Source organism: Lissotriton helveticus, chromosome 5_1, assembly GCF_964261635.1.
Source record: "Lissotriton helveticus chromosome 5_1, aLisHel1.1, whole genome shotgun sequence".
Lineage (NCBI taxonomy): Eukaryota > Metazoa > Chordata > Amphibia > Caudata > Salamandridae > Lissotriton > Lissotriton helveticus.
Genome location: NC_136065.1, coordinates 1,700,964,295 through 1,700,990,908, shown reverse-complemented (window position 1 = coordinate 1,700,990,908; position 26,614 = coordinate 1,700,964,295). Strand labels below are relative to the sequence as shown.

General features: G+C 47.6%; 1 protein-coding gene across 6 annotated transcripts in view; it reads right to left on the bottom strand.

The window, feature by feature from the left end:
• RNF212B (ring finger protein 212B) overlaps window positions 1–26,614 on the bottom strand; it is a 1,495,999-nt gene that overhangs the window by 1,089,258 nt on the left and 380,127 nt on the right. For all 6 annotated transcript variants that reach the window (XM_078641360.1, XM_078641359.1, XM_078641361.1 and 3 more), the window contains 2 exons: window positions 2,489–2,604; window positions 1,099–1,159 (listed from right to left, as the gene is read on the bottom strand). In XM_078641360.1, coding sequence (XP_078497486.1) covers window positions 1,099–1,159; window positions 2,489–2,604 — 177 coding nt within the window. The remainder of the gene's footprint in view (window positions 1–1,098; window positions 1,160–2,488; window positions 2,605–26,614) is intronic.

The window sequence follows — 26,614 nt, the reverse complement described above, 5'->3', positions numbered from 1 at the left end:
TCTTTCTATCAGTTTGCAGAGAAAAGGTCAATTTGTAATTGGTCTGTAGTTGTTGGGGTTAAGAGGGTCCAAGTTTGTTTTATTTAGTAATGGGCGTATGCAGGACTTGTTTAGGTTTTCCGGAAATATTCCCGTAGTTAAAAAATTGTTGATGATTTTATTTACAGGTGAGGCAGCAGAAGTAGTTAGAAGAATTTTCTTGAAGGTTTGTGATGGACATGGTTCAGGAAAGGGTTGCCGGCAGGCCTGCTTGCTTTGACCAGATCCATAAACTCTTTAGGTGATATGTGTTGGAAGGAATGCAGAGGGGCTGGGTTAGCCTACTCTTGGAAGCTTTTTTTGGAAAAGGATCTGTGCTGGGGCTTTTCCTCTGTTTAAAATAGGAGATTAACATGTCTGCTTTGCTTGTGTAATGGTTTACCAGTTTCTCTGTGAATTTTTGAGTAGAGGGATGAGTTCCTTATAGGCAATTTGGTTGACGAAATTCAGTGAGAATTTGATAGAATTCTTTATTTGCACATTTAACATTTTAAATTCTGTCTGAATAGTTTCTTTTTTTGTTTTTAGATTTTTTGATTGCTGACTGACTATTATGTTTCTGTTGGTGAAGTTTGTCTTGACTAGTTTTAGTTTGGAGCCAGGTGAAGGCAGCTTTCTAATTAGCTGTTTTATCTCTTTTAGCTTTGTATTTCTTCAAGGTGCCCATTATCTTATGTTCTGTTTTGTTGTTCTTAGAGGTACACGGATATCAAAAGCTTATTGTAGCCACTCAGTTTTTTAACTGAATTTATTGTGCCTAAACCTGTATTGGATGTGAGTTGTGTTTCTAAGTCTTCAAAACTGAGTGTATTCCCCGGTAGATAGATGGATGCATGTATCGATCTCATTACTCAGTTATGCTCTTGCATTCATCATAATCTGCAAGTGTTGAGGAGATCTTACATATGTGGCAATGTTTGAACGGTTGAGCTGTACCATCTGCTCTGAGGTTGCCATAAAGAAGTAGTCATGAAAGAGAGGTAAAAGATCAATGTGTGGAAAGAAACAGAGCCACAGTTTAGTTCTCACCTAATGTTTGCTAGCAGAATTTGAGCTCACCTTCAGCATATTAACCAGTGATTTCAGTTCAATATTCTCCTTCTTTGAGCGCATCAGCTCCCTGGTGAGAAGAGAGGAGACAGAAGAATAAATGAAAGAGGGAGGAACATAAGATCTGGCATTGTTGCTGTTTAATGGAGGAAGTCGCAATTAATTAGGCAGAAATTCCAGTGGTTATTCCCTGAGATCGATTATAGACAAGAGCTTCAGAGAGAGAACAATGTGTGATGGGTTGAGGAGAAGTAAAAAAAGGATATACATGTAAAACTAAATGCATAATCATTTAATTTAAAGACACCGAACATTTTTACCTCTAGGCTGGGAACAGAAATACTTAACAAGCATAGGAAACTGGCTCTCTATATAGTGCACTAAAAAGAAGTACACTTTGCAGAGAGTCCAGTGAGTCCCCAATTGGCTGACAGAGGCAAAAGTATATAATACTAACGCTCTATTTGTGGCAGTGTGGGCGAGACTTTCTGCGCTCAGGAGAATTCCTCCCTGATGGGCCCAACCTTAGCTAGTCAGCTAGCAAGCTCAGGTAGGTCACCTAGGTCGGCAATGTCATCCCCGGTTCAAACTCCACTGTGGGAACTTCGGGCTGGTTTTCCACACCCTTGCCCCTTCCCTTGACAGCTGTCAGGGCTACTGTTCCAGGCTCCAGACCCCTTGGCTTCCATCCAGGCAGTCATGGACTGTGTGGTCATATAAACCCACTCAGGCAATACCATCATCTCGAAGTGAGACCTGGGCTCTACCTCCCTTCAGGCAGTGTCCTCCAGGTGATTGCCTAGCAAACAATGAACAGGCATGGCAGGGCTAACAGCAACTTTCAGAGAAACTGAGACCCCCCCTCTCCATTCCACCCTCCCCCCCCCACTCAGAGGGAACAAGAGGCACCGGTAGATGGCTCTTGTGATTGTCGGCAAATATGACTTGGTGGAATGTGTTCGGTAGCATATGTTCTGTAGCATCTGCTCTGCAGGCACCAGCTGACACCTGAAAGTAGTCATGCTGGCTCCTGTGTCTCGCAGAGCCGTCACCCTTTACCCATTATTGGTGATCCACTGCCTATAATTTCCAGCATTTGCAGGCATGTGGGCTTTTGGCACCAAATCTTAATCCCCCAGGGAGACTAAGGTCACCTCTGTCTGTCCCCCGTGTAAGAATAGATCTAACATCCCTTTCATCAGAGGCTCTGCGATGAGGACTGTCCGGTTAGTGTGTGCATGATCAGACGACACGATTAAGCAATCCTGGTGGTTACATTTCCAGCCAATTCTTGGAGATATGCATCCCTGAAGGTGGCCTTGTGTGATGGGAGAATTATCGGAAATAAATAAATAATTGCTATCGACATATTACAAGGGGTAAAGAGATCACACATTACTTCTCCTGATGGTTAATCTTTGATGTGGCCTCTTGTATGGTCGTCTGTGCTGCTACAAGCTGCTTTTTGTAGAAAGAGATGAGAAGTTCGTTCTGTTGCTTCTGGAAGTTCCAAACCTGTAAGAAAGTCAAGAAAAGAGAATAGTTTCAGATATATTTTACTAGCTCCATAGGAAAATTAAAGACAGAAGCATTCACTACAAATATCCTACACTTCCACACATTACACACACAGAGTTCTCATCAAAGGACAGATGTTCATTATTCCTCAAAGTCATGAGATATGTACTGTATTATAGTATTTCACAGCACTTACTATCCCTTATAAATGGGATAAGTGTAAAAAGACCTAGGGAGTTATGACGTTCTGTGGCTCTTGCTCATCAATAAATTGCCAGAGTTAGTGCATGCGCTCCAGATATCTCAGCTTGGGAGCAAGGAGCGACAATCACTAGGGGAGTGTAAATGTTATTTTTAGAAACACCATAAGCAGATACCACAAGTATTCCTCATTCCAAACGATGAGCAATGCAGGAAGAAAAAATGGTTGTGCGGTCCAACACTATCAGAAACCTGGCAATGTACTTCCCTTAATGATAACTGCAATAACTTAATTACACTACCAGGGTCACGGCAGTGGTTGGAAGCAAGCTATGCATGGCGTCTGCCAGCTAAAGTGCTAGGAGGACCATGCAGGTAGGAGCCACACACAAGCTTGCCTGCAGGGGAAGTTGCTTTCAAAAGCATTGTCAGGGATCCTAGAAATGTAAAAACCTAAATGTATTTATTATTAAAGCAATTACATTACCTAGTCCCTGTTGGTGCTCCTAAAAGCAACGGTGTTGTCCTTTGGGATTTGTTTTTTTCCAGTCGCGAAGTAACCTTAATTCCAATCTTCAGGTGAAAATAAATGCCCATTATGCACCTGGTTGGAAATTCACCTCGAAATGTCATCCACACCTAACAACCAAGGCTCTGGTTTTCCAAACTGAGTTGCATGCAGCACATGTGCTAACTCAGCGAGTCACAGAGTTAGTACATGTGGTATAGAAAGCATGATGACTTCAAAAACAAGTGAGTGGCTCCCGCCTGTGCGTGTAAAAGCAGAGTATGGGATGACGAGTGAACTCCTGGACTTATCACGATCTCGCAAAAGTAGTCTCCAGCCTGGGCATATTTTTTGGTTTGAAAATCTTAGACTACCTCTCACTGTAAAAAGGTTCTCTGAAAATGCTTGAGGGACTATATTCTCTCCCTCGCTGTCTTTCATTGTCCTCCCTGTTTCCCCATCTTTCCTGCTGTTCTCCATTTTCTTTACTGCAAAGTTAACTCCCCAAGTTCCCACTTGTGTCCTAGGTCCCTTGTTCCATCTGCTACTGTATTGGTCCGTGGCCTTCTTAGAATGGTTTTCTAAACAATTTCGAGGTCGCCACTCATGCATGTGCATGCAAGCAGGCACTGCAGCCTCCTTCAAATTCTTCATTCGTTTGCTTTAAGAAAATACATTGTTATTGTGCACGAGCAACATGGTCATTTTAGAAGAAAAAAAGTAAATAAAAAGAAAATGCATTCCGAGATGGTGGCTGCATGTATGCATGCATGCGAGAGCACAGCACCAACTTAGAATATTTTTTTTTTACGCTGCTCCATCTAGTCTGCAGAATCTTGCACTTTCTGCCCCAGTCACAGTGGCGAATAGGGTCCCCTGGACAGCCAGGGCATGAGGCACAAGCAGGACGCCTGAACCAGCTGGAGGTGCTGTTACTGTTAATATTACTAAAATCGATGCAATGTTTGCAATGATACATTTGCATATACAAGCAAAATTGCATCCCAAATATCAAACTCTTCAGTCTTGAAGTCTCCATCAACCCCAACTCAGAACAAGCATTTGCAATGCAATAGGTCTCGTTTTGCGAGTGTTTGAGCTATTGGTGTTGTAAATGGCAATGCCTTTTATTTTTATGTATTTTGAAAGCCTGCCCACGGTGCGTAAACACGCACTTTGTACTTGCAGTTGTTCGTTATGAGAAGAATTTCTGGCAGTAACTACACCTCTTTTACTGCCAGCCTTGATTTTCGTAAGCAAGGACTATAAGTACAAAGTGCTTGCTTATGCATAGCTTACAGCTTATCAAAACAGATAAATAAAAGGCACCGTCATTTACAATACCAATAGCTCAAACGCTCGCAAATGTGAGACCTATTGCATTGCACATGCTAGTTTACTTTACGTACATTTGGACTGCTGAAAAGTAGATTTAGGTGCCTCCATAAGAGTGGAGGTGCACGTCAGTACACGCCAATTATCTGTTGCAAGATTATTGCGACCTGCGCCATGCTGCACAATCTTGCCACCAAGGAGGGCACAGAGATAGAACTAACATATCATGAGGACATAGATGATGGGACAGTACAAGCAGATCACAGTGCAGCAGGAGCAGCACCAGCAGCAGATGGTCGACTGCGACGCGCTGAAATCACCAACAGATACTTCTAATAGAGCGATGACACACAGGCATGTCCATTTATTTGAACACTCACTTTAATATGCACTACTGCACCATCCAAAAGAACATATATCAAATTAAATGCACATTGCACAATGGTTGGCCAAAGTTCACTTCACTGTGACCTGTCCTGTGTTCATTATGTCTCTCAATGTTTGCGCTTACGCATGATGTTTTGCGTGCCACGGGGCTGGGGGTCTACATGCGCAGTCGTGCCGGTGTCATCAGCATGGAGTCTGCTGCTCCTACAAATGTCCTGAACAGGCGTGCTGGACCCACTCCTGCTTGTTGACTCCTCAGTGTCCCCAACACCCATGTTGCCACCTGTGGCTGTCTGCTGTGTCAGCATTACCTCCTGTATTGCTTTGCCCACTTGCGTAATCTGAACTTACGCACACCACTTACTCACATAGAAACTCCAACACTCCACTGGAGGTAAAAATGAGCTTTTATTAATATGGTAGGCAAAGGCAATAAATCACTGAAGCCAAGGAATTCTTAAGCACCGAGTGAAAGGCAATAAACAATGAATACACCACACTATATACATAAATATGAAACTGTGAATACAGGTATATAAACAGTTAATGTACAAAGCACCTCACCAGATTCATTTGCAGCACCGGAGACTTCAACATCCCTGGACCAAACACTGAACACCAGGTCGGGAACCCGTAGACCGGCAGCTCAGGGAGTAATCTCTTCGGGCACCAAAGTTGTCCCGCGAGTGCGTCCACTCCAAGACTGAGTTCCTGAGCTCCACCCCACGGACACCGCTTTTTATAGTTTAAATCAATATGTTCGAGAAGCCTCTAGCAGGCGCTCTCGCCCATCTATTTGAAGGTGCTGGCCCCATCTCTGCATCAGACCCACCCAGACAGACCTGGCCAGATTCTGTTTGGGCGGTGCCGAGGCAGAAGACATTCCTTTCCCACTCTCCGGCCTTGGAGCCTTGCACGGCTATCCTCCCTATGTCCTAGAGATAAGTATGGAATGCATGAAAACACTCTGAAGGTACAACATAACCTCACGAGGCATCCTCACGAGATGCCTTGCACCTGCTTGTACTGGTTTACGTGAAAAACATGTTTATGTTCCTGCTGAAATGTAACTCCAGGTCACGGCAGCACAAAATGGAAGTGCGATGCAACAAAATGGAAGATCAGAGCACTGCATGGAATCGAGGTCAACATGTGATTTAGCACGTGTAAAATGGCAAATGCAGTACAACTCCATTGCAGTGGTCACCCTCCCCATCCCCCGGGACAAGTCACTGCAGCAGTGTACAATGTCAGTCTGCATGTTTACAGAGCGGCGACACTGCAGTGTGGTAGAAGTTGCCAACCGGTTAATAGACTGATTCAGCAGCCTGACCTCGCGCCTATACCTGCGCCTCTCTTGGTGGTCACTTTCAAGCCTGTCACAGAGGGTACCAATGCGCACCCCCATGCCCCTCACCCCCTCCGCCATGGACTCCATTCCTTTGCCCATTGCCTCCATTCCTTTGCCCATGGCCTCCATTCCCTTTGCCATGGCACCTATCCCCCGATCGATGTCCGACATCCTGGTGTTCAGGATGCGCACCTGTCTGTGCACTGCCATGATGCCTTTGGCCTGCATACGCTGGACCTTAACCATTGTGGCTTCCAGCCCAGCAAAGACCCCCTGCACATTCTGCCTCTCATCCTGCTCTCGTGCCCTATGGCCACGGTCACTTGCACGGCCAGATCCCATTGACCCAAGTTGTCCAGCGTGGCCAGCCAGTGGTGGTGTGCTAGGTCTAGGAGCCTCGACCACTTCCTCATCGGAGCTCTCCAGGATCCTTAAAGGTGGTACGTCCTGCCTCCTTGGCCTCACATGCACAGGGGACCCTGAGCTGGGTGTTGTGGCTTCTGCAGGTGCTGGCGGAGTCTGTGTCTCGAACAGCAGGGGCCACAGTGGCTGTGCAGTGGTGTCTTGCTCCATTGCTGTGGGTGCGTGGGGTGTGGTTGTATCCTCAGGGACAGTGCTAGGTCCAGCTGTGTCTGTGGCCTTCTCCCTCGCAGCCGTTGTTGTTGCACTAGACTCCCCTCCCTGCGCTGCTCTGCGCGATGACTCTCCTGTGAACAGACATGGACATTGATCAGCTGTGTGTTTTCCCAACACAGATTCCTAACACACAACTTCATTTGCCTAGACTGTTTGTGTATGGGGAGTGTGGCATGGCATGCAGGGTTCGGTGTTGGCAGCTTTGATGTATGTACCTATGACTACGACTACCATGATGCTTTGCTAGGGACTACAGTCATGTGTGCTGGATTGTGAGTGAATCACCCACATTGAGGAAGGGGCCTGGGAATGGGTGGGGTACATGTCCATGCATCTTACCTTTCTTTCTTGCAGCTCTGGCTGAGCTATCAGCATCCCCGATCCCATGTATGCTCTCAGGCTCCATGGTGGATTCAACGAGCTGCTCCAGGTCGGTGAAGCTTGGAGCACGGCTCTTCCCCCCACCGGTTGCTGCTGATTCCTTCCTCTGGGTGGCTAGTTTTTTTTGGTGGTGATCCTCAGATCATACCACCTTTTATTTATTTTATTTATTTATTTAGTTAACTTATAGAGCGCACTGTCACCATTGCAGGCATCCTGGCGCTGACAGAAGTCCATCAAGTAGAAGCATAGGTGGAACGAAGAGGGGGGAGGGGGGCGTGTTAGCCCGGGGAAAAGCCAAGTTTTAATCTGTTTTCTAAACGGAAGGAGTTCATTAATGTGCCTGATCTCGCTAGGGAGAGTGTTCCAAAGCCTGGCGGCAGCCACCTCGAAGGATCTGCCTCCGGCTCTGACCTTCCTAAATCTGGGAACGACAACCAGTTTGGCCTCGGATGCACAGAGCAGTCTGGTGGGAGAATACCAGGCAAACCTAGATTGTAAGGGGGCTGGGCCGGAGCCATGAAGGGCCCGGAAGACTATACACAGGGCCTTAAATTGAATCCTTTGTCTTACAGGAAGCCAGTGTAATTTTGCCAAGGCGGCCGAACCGTGAGATCTTCTCGGCAGCCCCAAGGCCAGTCTTGCAGCCGCAGACTGGACCCTTAGGAGCCTGTCCAGCAGAAACTCGGGGGACCCGAGCAAGAGGGCATTGCAGTAGTCCAGTCTGCTAAGGATAGTGCAGCGAACTACCGGTGCTCGGGCCTGGCTGGGTAGGAGGGGCAGAACCTTCCTTAATGAACGAAGGATAGCAAAGCAGCAGGCCGATGTTTTTTGAACATGGGTCTCCATGCTGAGCCTGTGGTTTAGCATGACTCCTAGGTTGCGAACTGACTCCACAGGCAGTACGTTGGACCCTCTTTCCGGGGGCCAAAAGTTGCTTGGGAAAGGTCGAGGGATCCTTGTTCCAGCGCAGAAGAGCACCTCAGTTTTCCCTGCATTAAACTGGAGGGAGTTTGCCTTCAGCCACCTTGATATGTCACGTAGACAATTATGTAGGACGTCCACGGAGATAGAGTCCTCCCCTTCAAAGGAGAGGATCAACTGCGTGTCGTCGGCGTAGTTGACTAGTCTGATGCCGAAGCTTTTAATGAGTGGAATCAGCGGTCTAAGGTATACATTAAAAAGTATCGGGCTGATTGCAGATCCCTGAGGAACTCCGTGAGTAACCGGGGAAAAGGTTGATTGGAAAGGTGGTAAAGATACTGCCTGCTGCCTGTCCTGCAAAAAGGAATGAAACCATTGCAGAGCCGTGTCTCTCACTCCTGCCTCAGACAGCCGCCTCAGTAAGATCTTGTGATTCACCGTGTCAAAGGCGGCAGACATGTCGAGCAGGATCAGGAACGCTGCCTGTCTTCTGTCTGCACGCCTTTGAAGCTCATCCATCGCGGTGATGAGAGCTGTTTCGGTGCCATGCGCAGGTCGAAAGCCATATTGGTCCCCATCTAGTAGTAGATGACGTTCCAGATGGTTGGAAAGAGTATTACTAACCAAACGCTCAACTACTTTGGCAGGGAAAGGCAGCAAGGAGATGGGCCTGTAGTTTTTGGAGCAGTCAGGGTCTAAGGAGGGTTTTTTCAGCAGAGGGGAGACTAACGCCCGCTTCCTGTAAGCTGGGACGGTGCCAGTCACCAGGGACTGGATACAGATTAAGTGGAGTTGGGGAAAAAGTTCATCCGCAAATCCTTCCATATTTTGGGAGGCACCGGGTCCAAAGGAGACCCGGAGACAATCCCTCTAGCTAGCAAAGTGAAGGTTTCATAAGTGAGTGGAGGAAACTCGTGAAGCAAATCCTTTGTAGTCATGGCAAGATCAGCCGACCGGTCCACCAGGAAATCGCATCTCAGGTCGGCAGGAGGAACAGAAACCAGGGGAGTGTCCAAGTCTTTAAGGATAAGATCAATTTTATCCTTAAAGAATGTGGCAAGATTGTCACAAAGATCTTGGGACGGGACGATTGCAGTTTTGGAACACTCCAGGTTGGTGACACTGTTGAGAATGTTGAAAATACTCCTAGAGTTATTGGTGGAGTTGCAGATCACAGAGGGGTAGTAATCAATATGTTCGAGAAGACTCTAGCAGGCGCTCTCGCCCATCTATTTGAAGGTGCTGGCCCCATCTCTGCATCAGACCCACCCAGACAGACCTGGCCAGATTCTGTTTGGGTGGTGCCGAGGCAGAAGACATTCCTTTCCCACTCTCCGGCCTTGGAGCCTTGCACGGCTATCCTCCCTATGTCCTAGAGATAAGTATGGAATGCATGAAAACACTCTGAAGGTACAACATAACCTCACGAGGCATCCTCACGAGATGCCTCGCACCTGCTTGTACTGGTTTACGTGAAAAACATGTTTATGTTCCTGCTGAAATGTAACTCAAGGTCACGGCAGCACAAAATGGAAGTGCGATGCAACAAAATGGAAGATCAGAGCACTGCATGGAATCGAGGTCAACATGTGATTTAGCACGTGTAAAATGGCAAATGCAGTACACCTCCATTGCAGTGGTCACCCTCCCCATCCCCCGGGACAAGTCACTGCAGCAGTGTACAATGTCAGTCTGCATGTTTACAGAGCGGCGACACTGCAGTGTGGTAGAAGTTGCCAACCGGTTAATAGACTGATTCAGCAGCCTGACCTCGCGCCTATACCTGCGCCTCTCTTGGTGGTCACTTTCAAGCCTGTCACAGAGGGTGCCAATGCGCACCCCCATGCCCCTCACCCCCTCCGCCATGGACTCCATTCCTTTGCCCATTGCCTCCATTCCTTTGCCCATGGCCTCCATTCCCTTTGCCATGGCACCTATCCCCCGATCGATGTCCGACATCCTGGTGTTCAGGATGCGCACCTGTCTGTGCACTGCCATGATGCCTTTGGCCTGCATACGCTGGACCTTAACCATTGTGGCTTCCAGCCCAGCAAAGACCCCCTGCACATTCTGCCTCTCATCCTGCTCTCGTGCCCTACGGCCACGGTCACTTGCACGGCCCGATCCCATTGACCCAAGTTGTCCTTCGTGGCCAGCCAGTGGTGGTGTGCTAGGTCTAGGAGCCTCGACCACTTCCTCATCGGAGCTCTCCAGGATCCTTAAAGGTGGTACGTCCTGCCTCCTTGGCCTCACATGCACAGGGGACCCTGAGCTGGGTGTTGTGGCTTCTGCAGGTGCTGGCGGAGTCTGTGTCTCGAACAGCAGGGGCCACAGTTGCTGTGCAGTGGTGTCTTGCTCCATTGCTGTGGGTGCGTGGGGTGTGGTTGTATCCTCAGGGACAGTGCTAGGTCCAGCTGTGTCTGTGGCCTTCTCCCTCGCAGCCGTTGTTGTTGCACTAGACTCCCCTCCCTGCACTGCTCTGCGCGATGACTCTCCTGTGAACAGACATGGACATTGATCAGCTGTGTGTTTTCCCAACACAGATTCCTAACACACAACTTCATTTGCCTAGACTGTTTGTGTATGGGGAGTGTGGCATGGCATGCAGGGTTCGGTGTTGGCAGCTTTGATGTATGTACCTATGACTACGACTACCATGATGCTTTGCTAGGGACTACAGTCATGTGTGCTGGATTGTGAGTGAATCACCCACATTGAGGAAGGGGCCTGGGAATGGGTGGGGTACATGTCCATGCATCTTACCTTTCTTTCTTGCAGCTCTGGCTGAGCTATCAGCATCCCCGATCCCATGTATGCTCTCAGGCTCCATGGTGGATTCAACGAGCTGCTCCAGGTCGGTGAAGCTTGGAGCACGGCTCTTCCCCCCACCGGTTGCTGCTGATTCCTTCCTCTGGGTGGCTAGTTTTTTTTGGTGGTGATCCTCAGATCATACCACCTTTTATTTATTTTATTTATTTATTTAGTTAACTTATAGAGCGCACTGTCACCATTGCAGGCATCCTGGCGCTGACAGAAGTCCATCAAGAAGAAGCATAGGTGGAACGAAGAGGGGGGAGGGGGGCGTGTTAGCCCGGGGAAAAGCCAAGTTTTAATCTGTTTTCTAAACGGAAGGAGTTCATTAATGTGCCTGATCTCGCTAGGGAGAGTGTTCCAAAGCCTGGCGGCAGCCACCTCGAAGGATCTGCCTCCGGCTCTGACCTTCCTAAATCTGGGAACGACAACCAGTTTGGCCTCGGATGCACAGAGCAGTCTGGTGGGAGTATACCAGGCAAACCTAGATTGTAAGGGGGCTGGGCCGGAGCCATGAAGGGCCCGGAAGACTATACACAGGGCCTTAAATTGAATCCTTTGTCTTACAGGAAGCCAGTGTAATTTTGCCAAGGCGGCCGAACCGTGAGATCTTCTCGGCAGCCCCAAGGCCAGTCTTGCAGCCGCAGACTGGACCCTTAGGAGCCTGTCCAGCAGAAACTCGGGGGACCCGAGCAAGAGGGCATTGCAGTAGTCCAGTCTGCTAAGGATAGTGCAGCGAACTACCGGTGCTCGGGCCTGGCTGGGAAGGAGGGGCAGAACCTTCCTTAATGAACGAAGGATAGCAAAGCAGCAGGCCGATGTTTTTTGAACATGGGTCTCCATGCTGAGCCTGTGGTTTAGCATGACTCCTAGGTTGCGAACTGACTCCACAGGCAGTACGTTGGACCCTCTTTCCGGGGGCCAAAAGTTGCTTGGGAAAGGTCGAGGGATCCTTGTTCCAGCGCAGAAGAGCACCTCAGTTTTCCCTGCATTAAACTGGAGGGAGTTTGCCTTCAGCCACCTTGATATGTCACGTAGACAATTATGTAGGACGTCCACGGAGATAGAGTCCTCCCCTTCAAAGGAGAGGATCAACTGCGTGTCGTCGGCGTAGTTGACTAGTCTGATGCCGAAGCTTTTAATGAGTAGAATCAGCGGTCTAAGGTATACATTAAAAAGTATCGGGCTGATTGCAGAGCCCTGAGGAACTCCGTGAGTAACCGGGGAAAAGGTTGATTGGAAAGGTGGTAAAGATACTGCCTGCTGCCTGTCCTGCAAAAAGGAATGAAACCATTGCAGAGCCGTGTCTCTCACTCCTGCCTCAGACAGCCGCCTCAGTAAGATCTTGTGATTCACCGTGTCAAAGGCGGCAGACATGTCGAGCAGGATCAGGAACGCTGCCTGTCTTCTGTCTGCACGCCTTTGAAGCTCATCCATCGTGGTGATGAGAGCTGTTTCGGTGCCATGCGCAGGTCGAAAGCCATATTGGTCCCCATCTAGTAGTAGATGACGTTCCAGATGGTTGGAAAGAGTATTACTAACCAAACGCTCAACTACTTTGGCAGGGAAAGGCAGCAAGGAGATGGGCCTGTAGTTTTTGGAGCAGTCAGGGTCTAAGGAGGGTTTTTTCAGCAGAGGGGAGACTAACGGCCGCTTCCAGTAAGCTGGGACGGTGCCAGTCACCAGGGACTGGTTACTAAGCATGGGCGGATTTTGCGGATTGGCAATCCGCGAACTTGCGTATTTACGGATTCGCAATCCGCGAAGATCCGCGAACTCTAGCGGACTTGCGGATTTTTCCGTTTTTTGTGTTGGCGCGTGTTCGCGCCGATTTTGGGACAAGTTCGCAATTGCGAACTTACTTTTCGGCTTGCAACGGCCGCGACTATGTTGTTTCTACGTCTGGTTTATCATCACAGGTTCACAGCACCCTCTGTTTCACCACTGCCACCCTCTGGGACACCCATGCCACCCTCTAGTACATCCTCACAGGCACCTATTAGGTTTATTTATTACTGTAGATTATGGTGGTTGAAAAAAGCTAGCACACCTGCCCTTCTTCAACTGCCATCAATTAATTTGTGTTTCATTAATGTGTCAGTAATTTTGAAAGTTCCAGTCTGGTTGGCACCTGCTTCCTTCCTTATCTGTAATTTGCTATTTGTTGCAGTGATTTTTTTTTTTTACAGGACCTTTATGGTGCTATTCTATGAGCCTGCTGTTTGGGTCATAGCAGGGTCATAGAATTGTTGCAAACTCTGGAGGGGCCCATCAGGAAGCACTACCTTGAATGTTACTAATGTTAAGTTTGAACTTTTGCACCTGCTCATTGCTTTCATTTTAGCTAAAATCGTTTTTTTTGCAATTTCGCGCGTTATTTGGGGCGCGAATCCGTGCGAGATCGATTTCGGAAGCCGCGAATACGTGCGAATACAAAATTGTTTTTGTTGCGACGTGTATGTTCGCGTGATCTTGCGCGTGTTCGCGAGGCGCTTCTAGCTATTCGTTTGCCAAGTTACCCTATCGGTCGTACACGGGCGCGGCCATCTTGTTGGCGTGACGTAATTCCGTTTCCGCCCGCTATGTGTAATCTCGCAAAGTGTGCTGCTCGCGAGTACAAGTTCGCGCGTACTCGCAAGGAAAATCTCGCGCGAACTTACCCACGCGGTCGTGAACGGGCGCGGCCATCTTGTTTCTCATTCATTGCTATGGTTCTGGGCATGCTTTCTCTATCCTCTCTCAATCTCTGCCATCCTTTGCTTGTTTGAAGTTTTTTTGATCTAATTTTACTTATTATCTAACCCTCTATTTTTCTAGCTCTATATTTTTGTGTTTTCTGCAGCTTTTAGTTACTTTTAAACTACTTTTTTAAACTCTTTTATTTTCTTCTTCACTATTCTATTTCTTCTTTATCATTTAAGTTTATTTCTGCCCAGACCATGGTAAAGGGAGCCGGGAAGCACCCTGAGAAGGGGAAGGGTCCCGCACCCCGTGCCCGGCTCCCGTGCGGGCGTTTAAGGGGGGAGCAAGTGGTCCCGAGGGAGATCTTTAGCGCGGAGGAAGTGGCGGCACTGATCTTCCATGTCCAGCGCCGCCTCCCCAAGACGATCCTGGGAGGCGGCAAGATCGCGACCGGCTATGGCATCCGGGAGCGCCGCCAGCGGTGGGAGAAGGTGTGCCGGGCCATGTACAAGATCTCTGGGGTCCGGCGCACGTATAACCAGGCCACCCACCGCTGGACCGATGTCATGGACCGGGAGCGGGACTTGCTGGACGCGCTCGGCGTAGAGGTCCCCGGGCTTGGTGAGTAGTAGTAGTAGTACATTTACTACTCTGTTTTATCCGGCTCTGTTATTTGCAAATCTTTGTTCTTTACCAAGAGCAATAATGCTGCCGATTACATTGAGGTAAATTATATTTCAAAATCTTCTATGCATTTCATTTTCAGGTGCACTGCTCTCCTTCTCAGTAGCCTTGCTTGCTACTATGCTTCTTTGTTTTGTATGTTGTGTTCAGAAGCATTTCATTGGCCTGAGAAATTATGTATCAGTGTACTGTAAAGAAAAGAACTGCGTAATGCTAGACAGTAAGGGTCATATTTTCAATTACCGGCGCATCCCTGCAAAGTAGCAGGGATGCGGCAGTAATTGTGTGCCATGCCACCACCACCCATTGGCCCAAAACGTCACAGAAGCCTTACGCATCTGTGCCGTAAAGGCAGCGCATTGCTGGAGTTGCGTGCCAACGATGGCGCAGCTCCAGCAATGCTCTGGGGTACCCTATCTCCCCAATGCTGCATCAAGCCGTACGTCGGCTTCAAGCGCGCAGGGTTTGAGTCATGCATCATTGTCATAAAAATGACTGATTGACATCTTGTAGATTTCCCTCAGCCACTTTTAGGATTCGTTCCTGCGCAGGTACGCCCTCCCTTGCGCCGGAACGCCCCCTGATGGCGCAGGGCTTTACAACGTGATGCATCGCCCATATGCCCATATGTGTTTTTTTTTTAATATATACGCCGCACCAACACCATGGCGAGTCTTTTGTTCTGCCGCTGCGTCAGAAAAGGCACGCAACAATGGAGGAAAATCAGCCGCAACTTCCGCAAGGGACTTATAAATCAGCCCCAACAGACTGAAGTCCAGTGTCCTTCCTTTAGACAGTCACATGGCTATCAGAAGAAATAGTGGCGGTGGTGGCGGGTGGATTGATAGTTTGAGTATTCACTGATCTGCAAGCAGGATGGACTTTGTCTGTCACGTGTTGTGCACTACTGCCTGCAGTGCCAGGCCTAGGCAAACCTCTTTAGTAGTCTGTTTATTGAGTTACATAGGAACTTTCTAAGTCAACGTTCCGCAAATCAGGCAATACGAATAACGTAGTATACCACATGAGATAGATCCCGTGGAATAGTTGTCTATCTATTTGCTATTTTTCCAAAATATGTTGTTATTGTTCTTTTGAAATGTTTGATTTGGTTGAAAAATCTCATCCATGTTTTATGGTTTTTCTTTCTTTCATGTTGTACATCAGCTCCCCCCAAGGGCAAGAGGACACAGGAGGAGGGTGCTGAGGATGCAGGCCAGGATCGGGCAGGCGAGGGCTCCTTTGCTGGCCCCAGTAAGTTTACATTTTACTAAACAGTACCTATTTTTTCCTAGCGTTCCTCATTCGATTTTTTCTAAATCGTCTTTGATCTTCTTGTAGACTGAATATAAATTCTTATCCTGCCTCGAATATGATGACTCCCTGTGGTATTACTAGACTATTTTTATTAGTCTGTCTGTGTAGCTAACTAAGATTGGACATTTGGCAATTCCATTGGACTCCCATTATATTCAGCAATACCTCTATGCACTGTCTCCTTACTGACTAGATAGTGTGGCAGAGTCATTCAGCTCCCGAAGTCACCGATTATAGATCCCCAATGATCTCTAGATTATCGTACGCAGGACAAGAGAGTAGTACGGAGTCACAGCACAGTCAAGAAGTGTCAGAGGCACTCATGCTTGCAAAAATTCCAAAACCTTTAGCTCATCCACTCTAGTCTAGAGGAACAAAAACCACAGAGTCTATTTAAGTGTAAAAGCTTTATTAAAAGTAAACACATTTATTGAAATCTACTTTGTCATAAAACTATTTAACTGTAAACGGAAAAGTGGTTAGTGCTGACGATTAATTGGACACATTTCTTGTGGTCGAGCCGAACTCTCACCTACTTTGAACTTGATCCTGGTCGTGTTCTTAGGACTCAGGAGTCAAGCTTCTGTCTGTTAGGAGAAAAAGTGGTGCGTGTTAAAAATCAAAAGCAAGCATTCATCAGTTGTGCATAAAAGTGCAGCAAGACAACAGCCTTCCCTGGAAAATGGGACATTTTTACTATGGAGTAGACAGTCACAAATTATTACATTGTATTCTGTTTTTTTAACATTTCTCCTAGACCAAATATTATATAGTAGTGAGTGGTGTATTCTAACTTTCTTAAATGTACTTTGTAGGTGTAACATCTGGTGACGGGGCCAGCGCGGAGGTGGCTGATGTGTTGGACTTGGACTCGGAGGCCTCTGGGGAGGATGCGGCGGTAGAAGAGCTGGTGGCCGTTCCTGTGGGGGATCAAACGGTGGTGGCGGAAACAGGTAAGCTATATATTCCTTACTTATTGAGATTGAAGACTGCATAGTGTGCTTTCTGCACGGGTGTATTACAATTACAAATCAACCAGGTAGTAGCCTCCTCGAAATGTACTTCGACTTAGCTGTGAAGTTTTTGGTGAGAAGAATCCCAATAAGTTCTTAGACGAACGTGATGGATGGGATGAACGAAAAGCGAAAGAAGGGTGTAAGTAAGTGGGACGCGAACTTGTATGATGGCTGGCAAAGAAGAACGATATGTGTTTGCTTGGACCCAGAGGTGGCTGGGAAGGAAAGAATATGGTATGGTGCATGGCTGGGTCAATGATGAAGCAAGGATGGGTGGAAGGACAGCAGCCTGGGTGGGTGAAACAGAAACTGTATGTGTGCGTATACTTTGAATGAATGGATGCCTGGAGCATGGTATTCTCTGACTCTTACATAGCAAATGTGTATCTAGAGAGAGTAGATGGTCGCCAGGTGAAGTAAGTGTTACCTTGAAGAGCATGTACCACCGCACCCGCACGTCCGTCCCAGTGCAGGGAAGGCAAGGAAAAGAAATTGTAAATGTGTCCAATACTTCCATGAATAGTAGCAGTACTTTGTATTGCGTTTGCATTCACAGCATATATCTGGTTATTACGGTGGACACTGTACCTCTCTTAATAACTTTAGTTTACTTGTAGTACGTCATTCATGTGTGGGTGTATCACTGTGTTCACTCAATATTAAGCAAAGCACCTAAAGTCATCTCATCTGTCATTAAATACGTCCCATGTGAAGTGATAGATAATCAAATTAGTTAGCTTCTTCAGTTTCCTTTTCTAGTACTCATTTGCACTGTAGGGTGAAAGGTAAATTAATTAAGCAGTAGCCCTTGTAACAGAGTATTCTCAGTGCCACCCGTAATAGAAAAGTAATAGCTTCACCACCTGCATGTACTGGACCGGTACAGTAACGCAAGTCTGTCTCCATCATCATGGTGTGCAACTTTTTTTCTCGGGTGCAACTTCACTGTGCTGTGTCCATGTCATTCTGCCGGCTTGCATAAGATAACGTACCCATTTCCCTAAACAAGAGAGAAGAAGAAGAATAAGACTGGTGTACTGTCATAGTCGACTGTAATGGAAGTCCATAGTGGTCGTAGAATTAGTTCATTAAACTACCACTACTGTTAGAGCAAGGATGCAGAAGTGGGAGGGTTACATAGATACTGTCCTCAATAGTTATGTACTGTGCTTTCAATTTGCTACTTGTACTCTGTGACCCAACTTTCGGCTCAATCACTTTGTGTTATTAATAAGGAGCATTGGTTACAGACTATGTCTTTCTTTCTTCATATAGTTGCTCCTTCTTCCAAATCAACAACAAGGAGGGAGCAGGCTAGATTGGCCCGGCAACGGAGGCTGGAGGCCACAGTCGCCGAGTATCGGCGGCTGGTGGCCCTGGAGGAGGAGGAGGACACGCAGTCGAGCGGGGCAACATCTTCGACTGCATCCTCCTCCGTGACTAAACCAGCGGGACCGAGCCGGGCTAAGAAAGCCGACCGCCACCGCCAAGCACCGGAAACACCAGCTGCCCCCCACAGGAGCTGCAAGGAACGCCAACACCGCCTCCGAGTCCGCATGTCCAACCTGGAGCAGGAGGTCCTGAGGTATAAGACCTTGGTTAAGGGCCTCCGCTCCGAGCTTGCCACCCTCCGCAAGGAGTATGATGCCCATGCCGCATCATGCACCAGCACCAGCACCCTCCAGTAGTGGAGTGTCCCTTGCCCTTTTTTTATAGACTTTTGGGGGGTGGGATTTGGGAGTTGGGATCGTTTTGGGACGTTTCAGAGACAATCGTTGGGGTTAGGGTGGGTGAGGGAGATTATTTTGTTAGGGATAAATAAATATATTTTTCAACTACTTTATCTGACCATACCTGTTTTTTACTGCTTTTCAGTCTGGTGGGTGGGGGGCGGGGGTGTAACAGTAACTTTGTTTTCCTGAACAGTCGTAGGACTTTAGTAGTACAACCGTCAAACTCTTGTCTACTCCGAAATAATACTCCATTATACTACCTCCCACCAAACGCTTATCTTACCTGTAATTTGTGTTAGAAATTAGGGCTAGGCCCAGGGCTGGCTCCAGGTGAAATGGGGATTAACGTTGTCATTCCTGGGCGGGTGACATTTCCTCATTGCGGTGTTACTAGTGGTGTGACACAGTGGCAGTTGCATGCCTATGGAAAAAAAGAAAACGAAACCTTGTTTGTACTCCTTACTGTAGCATTACAACGGTTACGGTACGATCGAGAAAATAGCAGGTGACAGTACACTAGAACAGTGCCATAATGTAGCCTAACAAATGGTAAAGTATTGCAAGTATAACTAGTACTTGCGTTGAATTTATTTGACATTGGCTACTACTACTAGAAGATATAGTACTGAAGCTGAGTAAGTCTAGAAGATATCCTCGTATTCCTTCACCAGCCTGTTGCTGCTATCACCTTATCCTCCCCAGCAAGTGTGTGGAATTATTGATGTCATTTTAGTCAGACATCAAGCAAAACAACACAGCCCGGGGGAAGAGGGTTAGGGTTTGTAAAATGGATGGGAATGGGGGTTTCTTTTTGGGTAGGTTTTGTTGAGAGAAGAAAAAAAAAGCAGAGCATGGACAAACAATAATTGAAGATACAGAGTTTACAGACAATCTTTGGTTACAAAGTAAAGGTAAGCACATGCAGTCACACTCATAGAATAAAAGACAACAATGGATACTGTATCTGTATTGCGTATGTTGTTGGAGTTGTCCTGTTGAAATTGGTAAGTAAGTTGCATGCAGCAAACAATTCCTCTTATTGGCGGCACTCCTCCATTCCAGCTGACGCTTCGTCCATCAATGTGGTGGTGACCACTGACAGAAGAGACACCCTGTCCACTGCCTGCCTGGCGGATGTTGACTGAAACCCGGCCTGTAATTATTGAACGGAAAACAGGAAGTGCTATTACAATACCACTGATAAATAAATAAAAGGTATGTACGCTGTGTGGTTCAAAAAGTCACACTTTGATGATGCCTAGCAGAAAAATGGTTACAAAACGTACTTTGAAAGTAACAGTAGACCCAAATACAGACCGTGGATTGTATTCAAACCACTTGCCTGCAAGCAAAAGTATCCATAGCCAGCATCGCTCCAACAGTGCTCTACAACAACAGAACCGCGTTGCAATAGAACCCCCCTAAACACATGCAATCCTGCTGCTAGGGCTAACCCTAACGAACCCTAACTTACAAAGTGCCAAAACTGGTGTTTCCTTATGGATTTTGTCCAACTAACTTCTAGCCGGTATTAGACCTTCCCAGGAATGCCCCAGGCAAGACCCGCCAACCCACCCGCAAAAAAACACCCGACACAACACCACCAAACAGCGAAAAAGCTAAATCTCATACTTACAATGTCTCTCGGCCTTCGGTCCAAACGCGGCGCTGTGCAGCTAGGTCGTCATCATCATCAATCATCATAACTCCTGTTTTCCACCACGGATTTCCTGAAAAGCAAATGCAATCAAGATTAGACTGTCGCAGCAGTGCTTCGACAGAGACCCCGGCCGCAACCCACCCACGAACAGCAGGAAGCCCCCCAAAATGCTACATTGAGCAAGATGTCTGAAGAAATGGCAAAAAAAAGGCTGTTCCTTATGGATTTTGTCCAAAACACTTGTATCCGGTATTAGACCTTCCCAGGAAAGCCCCAGGCAAGACCCGCCGGCGCCAACCCACCCGCAAAAAAACACGCGACACAACACCACCAAACAGCGAAAAAGCTAAATCTCATACTTACAATGTCTCTCGGCCTTCGGTCCAAACGCGGCGCTGTGCAGCTAGGTCGTCATCATCATCAATCATCATAACTCCTGTTTTCCACCACGGATTTCCTGAAAAGCAAATGCAATCAAGATTAGACTGTCGCAGCAGTGCTTCGACAGAGACCCCGGCCGCAACCCACCCACGAACAGCAGGAAGCCCCCCAAAATGCTACATTGAGCAAGATGTCTGAAGAAATGGCAAAAAAAAGGCTGTTCCTTATGGATTTTGTCCAAAACACTTGTATCCGGTATTAGACCTTCCCAGGAAAGCCCCAGGCAAGACCCGCCGGCGCCAACCCACCCGCAAAAAAACACGCGACACAACACCACCAAACAGCGAAAAAGCTAAATCTCATACTTACAATGTCTCTCGGCCTTCGGTCCAAACGCGGCGCTGTGCAGCTAGGTCGTCATCATCATCAATCATCATAACTCCTGTTTTCCACCACGGATTTCCTGAAAAGCAAATGCAATCAAGATTAGACTGTCGCAGCAGTGCTTCGACAGAGACCCCGGCCGCAACCCACCCACGAACAGCAGGAAGCCCCCCAAAATGCTACATTGAGCAAGATGTCTGAAGAAATGGCAAAAAAAAGGCTGTTCCTTATGGATTTTGTCCAAAACACTTGTATCCGGTATTAGACCTTCCCAGGAAAGCCCCAGGCAAGACCCGCCGGCGCCAACCCACCCGCAAAAAAACACGCGACACAACACCACCAAACAGCGAAAAAGCTAAATCTCATACTTACAATGTCTCTCGGCCTTCGGTCCAAAGTAACGCGCTGTGCAGCTAGGTCATCATCAATCATCATAACTCCTGTTTTCCACCACGGATTTCCTGAAAAGCAAATGCAATCAAGATTAGACTGTCGCAGCAGTGCTTCGACAGACACCAAAAATTACACACAAACCCCCGGAACCCCGCCAAAGAGCACCTCAAAGGCAAGCAAGTCAGCAAAAACGGCAAGAAATTTTCACCTCATATTTGGTCCAAAACACTTTTGTCCATTATTAGAGCTTCACAGCAATGGGCCCAAAACCGTCAACTCACCCGCAAAGAAGTACAACACCCCCACAAGTGCTGAGTCTTTCTTCATTGTGCGTAATCCAGCACTCTGCTTGGAGGGAAATCGCAGTCTGGAGGAGGAGGATAGAGGAGCATGTTCTTCAGAACTTGTGAACCTGAGGAATGTAGACTGCGGCACCTTCAAATCAATAAGCAAACAAGTGAAGACAGTACTGATGATGGTCTTCTTTTTGGGATTAGGTGATTAAAGTTTGAATTAAATTAACTGTGCAAAACAAAGAAAGAGAGACACAAAGCACACAGGAATAAAAGTGAATAAGGACGAAAAAGAAAGTTCTTGATTGATTGTCTCATTTTCAGGGCTCGGTGTCAGGGAATAAGAACAAGATTTCGTCATCATACTCTGCGAATTCAGGCTGGATGAGGTCAGTGGCACCGAACAGAGAAAAAATCCCCTCATCTACGTTGCTGTCCTCATCGTCTTCATGTGGCGTGCTTTCTCGCACTTTGTAATCTGGTGGTATGAGGTGCTGATTCATCTTGATCATTGTCAGCCGCTCCACATTTTTGGGCGATAGGCGGCTCCGTTTGGCAGTTACAATGCCACCAGCAGCACTGAAAACACGTTCAGAAGACACACTTGCGAGTGGGCAAGACAAATAGTTTATAGCCAGGTTGTAGAGCTGTGGCCACAATTGTTTTTTGCCATGCCAATACTGCAATGGCTCCTCATTAAGAAAGACCACTGTTGAGTCATTCAGATAGTCCTGCACCATCGACTCAAGGTCATCAACTGTTCCTCCACTTTGCTTACTTTTTGCTGTGCCTGTGACATTTTTTAGAGAACCATACCCCATCAAACTTAGCCAATCCTCCTCCCCAGCCACTGTTAGTGTTGTCATTGTGTGTGGTGCAGATGATCCAGTTGCCGGTGTCTTTAACGGCTGAGAGGTCACTTGTGCCCCAGCCACAGGTGCAGAAGTGGATTCTTGTGACTGCGGATGGCCTGCTGATGCTGATGCTGATGTACTGGCTTCTCCTTCAATAACCTGCCGTTCTTTTTCAAACCTCTTGGCTGACCAGGCTAACCAATGTTTGTACTTTTGAACATCTGCATCAGCGAAAGGAAAGAATGCGTTGTCTGCCAGCGCCTTTTTGTAGCGTGGATCCAGAATAGTAGCACAAATGTAATGCTGATCTGAGTTGATGTTTTTAAGACGTTCATCACCACGTAGGCGATGTAATAATTTCTCAGACAAAATGAAATGGTTTTTTTTTTTTTCATCTTTTTCAAACTCAGAAGAAACCGCCATCAGTTGGTGCTCCAGTATGCACAACAATGGGATAGCTTTTCCCAAATTACAGTCCTCCTGGCTGACTGCACGCGTGAAGAACTCAAAAGGACGAAGCATGTCTGTCAGGCTTTTAACTATGGCCCATTGCGCCTTACTCATCCGCAGGTCCTCCTTCTGAGATGTAGCCTCTGTCAAGAAATAGTGATCGAGTACCGTATACTGCTCATGCAGACGCTCAAGCATGTAGAAGGTTGAGTTCCAACGTGTTGCCACCTCCTGGATGAGTGCTTTCACTGGCATTCCACGTTGAAGTAGCAGTCTCCGCAGATGCTTCCGGGCCTTAAAAGAATGGCTGAAATGGTTGCACATTTTGCGGCAGGTGGCCATTACCTCGAACGCTGGACTCTCTTTATCACTCAAGAATTTTTGAACTACCAGGTTGATACAGTGCGCCAAACACGGCACTCTAACATGGTGACCCTGTGACATGGCCTTAACTACATTGGCGCCATTATCCGTGGAAACATAACCAATCTTGCGTTTTAGGGGGGATAGCATTGACAACACCTTTTTGTCAAACTCTTCCAAAAGGTTTTCTGCTGTGTGACTTTTCTCCAAGGCAAACATGGCTAGTGTTGCATGTTTCCGAGCAGCTTTGAAAACTTGGTCCGGGTCAACACCTGCGTTTAGCTTTGCTATAACACCTGAAAAAGAGACCCAGTGTGCAGTGATGCACATGTAATCATCGCCTGGGCCACTGGTCCACATGTCTGTTGTCAGATGTATTGTGTGAACAGCACTCTTCTGCAAAGCTGCCCCAATCGCCTGCAGCACATCTTCATGTAGTGCTGGAACCGCAACTCTGGCAAAATAGAACCGGCTCGGAACCTTCCATTTAGGGCAGAGCGTTGCAACTAATTCAAGAAAACCTACCGCTTCTACAAAAGAAAAAGGTAGAAGGTCCACAGCTAGCATTTTAGCCAGCTTAGTGTTATACAGACGCGTCAGTGGGTGGTTGCGTTCATATGGCACGTCTGAAGTAAGCATTGTTCTAATGTTGCCCTGGACCAAGCATTTACGGGCTGATAATGACTTCGTTGACCCAATTTTGCTCGCTGGTGAACTTTTGTGCGTTGGTGTCTCACTCGCTCCAACACTCTTAGTGTGCCTCACATTGGGTGTGCTGCTGACAGGGGTACTGGGTGTAAGGGAAGTGTTTGACACGTCTTCTTCCTGCTCGTCATCATCAGATGAAACATCAACGTTTCCTTGAATTTGGCCTTTCTTGATCGCATCTAGGTGCGCAAACCATTTGACAGTGTGCTGTCTCCTAAGATGACCTCTCTGGCCTCCGGTACCATAGTTGGTACCTGGCTTACCACGACTAACTGCTTGCTTACAAATGGTACAAATGGCAAACTTTGGATTTTTTGGACAAACAGTAAAGAAGTCCCAAACGGGGGACTTGAAGTGTCTGTGGGACATGGAGGAGGCGGCGATACTGGTGGTGGTGGTCATGAAGCTAATGCCAGATGAAGTGGAGGATCTGGATTGCCCAACTTTTGTACGTTTTGCACTTTCACCGCCACTAATTAAGGTCGAGGTTGACGGAGGTCTCTTCTTGCCAGAAAGAAATATGGAAGCGGGACGAGTTGGTGTACTACTTAACTCCAATGATTGTGGTGTTTCCACTGCCTCCTCATCGACAACATCATCATCATCATCACGCTCAGCAGCTCTTCGGGCTAGGGTCAAAATGTCTGTTTGCTGCATGCCCGCTGGGGCTGCAGTGACCTTTATGATGACTGGGTCGTCGTTGGCAGAGTCTTCATCAGCAGCAGTATCCGCCACTTCTTGTTGAGCCTCATCACACTCCATAAGTCTGAGACTTTGGACGAGCTTCCTTTTACGCTTAAGTACCTTTGTTGGATCATGGTGTGCCTCACTCTCAGACGGCTGTGGTGCTGGTTCCCAAGTTTGATCCGTATCATCAGAAGGAGGTGTGCTTGAAGAGGATGTAGACACCACCCTTGATCTCTTCCTTGCTAGGGTTGTGGAAGACAATGAAGGATCATCAGGAGGAGTGGCTTCCTCAAATGATACCTCGCCTTGATTGTCGATTTCCTGATGTGCCCCTACTTCGGGAGGAACAACTATTGTGGGCACTTGTTGTGACCCTCCATGCACCTCTGCATGCGCATCTCCTTGCGCTGCCTCTCCTTCCACATGTACTTGGGCTTGTACTTGCACATGTGATTGTTGTTGCCGCTGTGGTTGTTCAACACTCGTCAGATGAGCTACAACAACCTGTGTTGATTGAGGGACATTGCTGCTGCTTTCTTGCGATGAGCCAACATCACTGGTCGATGGTGATTGAAGAAGTATACTGGCTGCCTCTGCAGCACTCAAGGGCTTGGACTTAAGTTGGCGTGGTGGTGGTGGTGGCACTGAGCCCAATGGAGCGGGGGTGCTGCTGCCAGCTTGGTCCCCAGCAGATCCCGCTGCAGCTGCTGCAGGCATACTTTTTTTTTTACTCACAAAAAAAGGGGCGGGCGGCACACCAGTGTCCTTGGTAACTTGCTTCTTCTGCTCCTTACTGGCACCTTTCTTGCTAGAGGAGCTACGGGTTACTTTTTTTGGGGCCATCTTCTTCAGAGCAGGTCAGCAGGCAGCAGTTGCACGAGTTGCAGAGGGTTCTGTGTCCAGACGTGACGTCGCGTGACGTTATGCTGCACACACCGCTGCAGGACTTCTTCCTGGCACTGGTGGTTCTATTGAGTCTTCTTGTGCACCTAAAAGCAATGGAAGACAGAGGAACATCAGTTCAGTTATACACCCCAAAAAATCGACAAAACACAGAAAAATGAGCACAATCCCATGCCATCCATGATGTTTACATTGAAGACACCCCACAGAAAGACTAGGGACATGCAAGTATGCAACACTCACTACCCCTGGGCATAAGGGATGAAAAGTAGGCAAAATAAGTGCAGGCCTCAGACACTGCCTCTCCTCAAAATGGCCCCCTTACACCCCAAGCACATGTTGCTGCCTGTACCAGCCAGCACTCAAGATGGCCACCACCACCACCCACATGGCCAGTCCACATCAACAGTACACCCCCAAAAAACAGAAAAACAGCCAGAAATCACCACAATCCAATGCCATCCATGATGTTTACATCAAAAAGAGTGAGACAACACCACAGGCACACTCAGTCCATGCACCACCACCACCCCTGGGCAAGCAAAAGGCCACACCAGCAGCCCCCCAAAAACGACAAAAAACAATAAAATAAGCACAATCCCAGCCCATCCATGGCCTCAATTATGTTTAAATTCAAGAAGACACCCCACAGAAAGACTAGGCCCATGCAACACTCACCACCCCTGGGCAAAGGGCCACACCAGCAGGCCCAAAAAAACGACAAAAAACAATAAAATCTGCACAATCCCAGCCCATCCATGGCCTCAATGGTGTTTAAATTCAAGAAGACACCCCTCAGAAACACTAGGCCCATGCAACACTCACTACCCCTGGGCATAAGGGATGAAAAGTAGGCAAAATAAGTGCAGGCCTCAGACACTGCCTCTCCTCAAAATGGCCCCCTTACACCCCAAGCACATGTTGCTGCCTGTACCAGCCAGCACTCAAGATGGCCACCACCACCA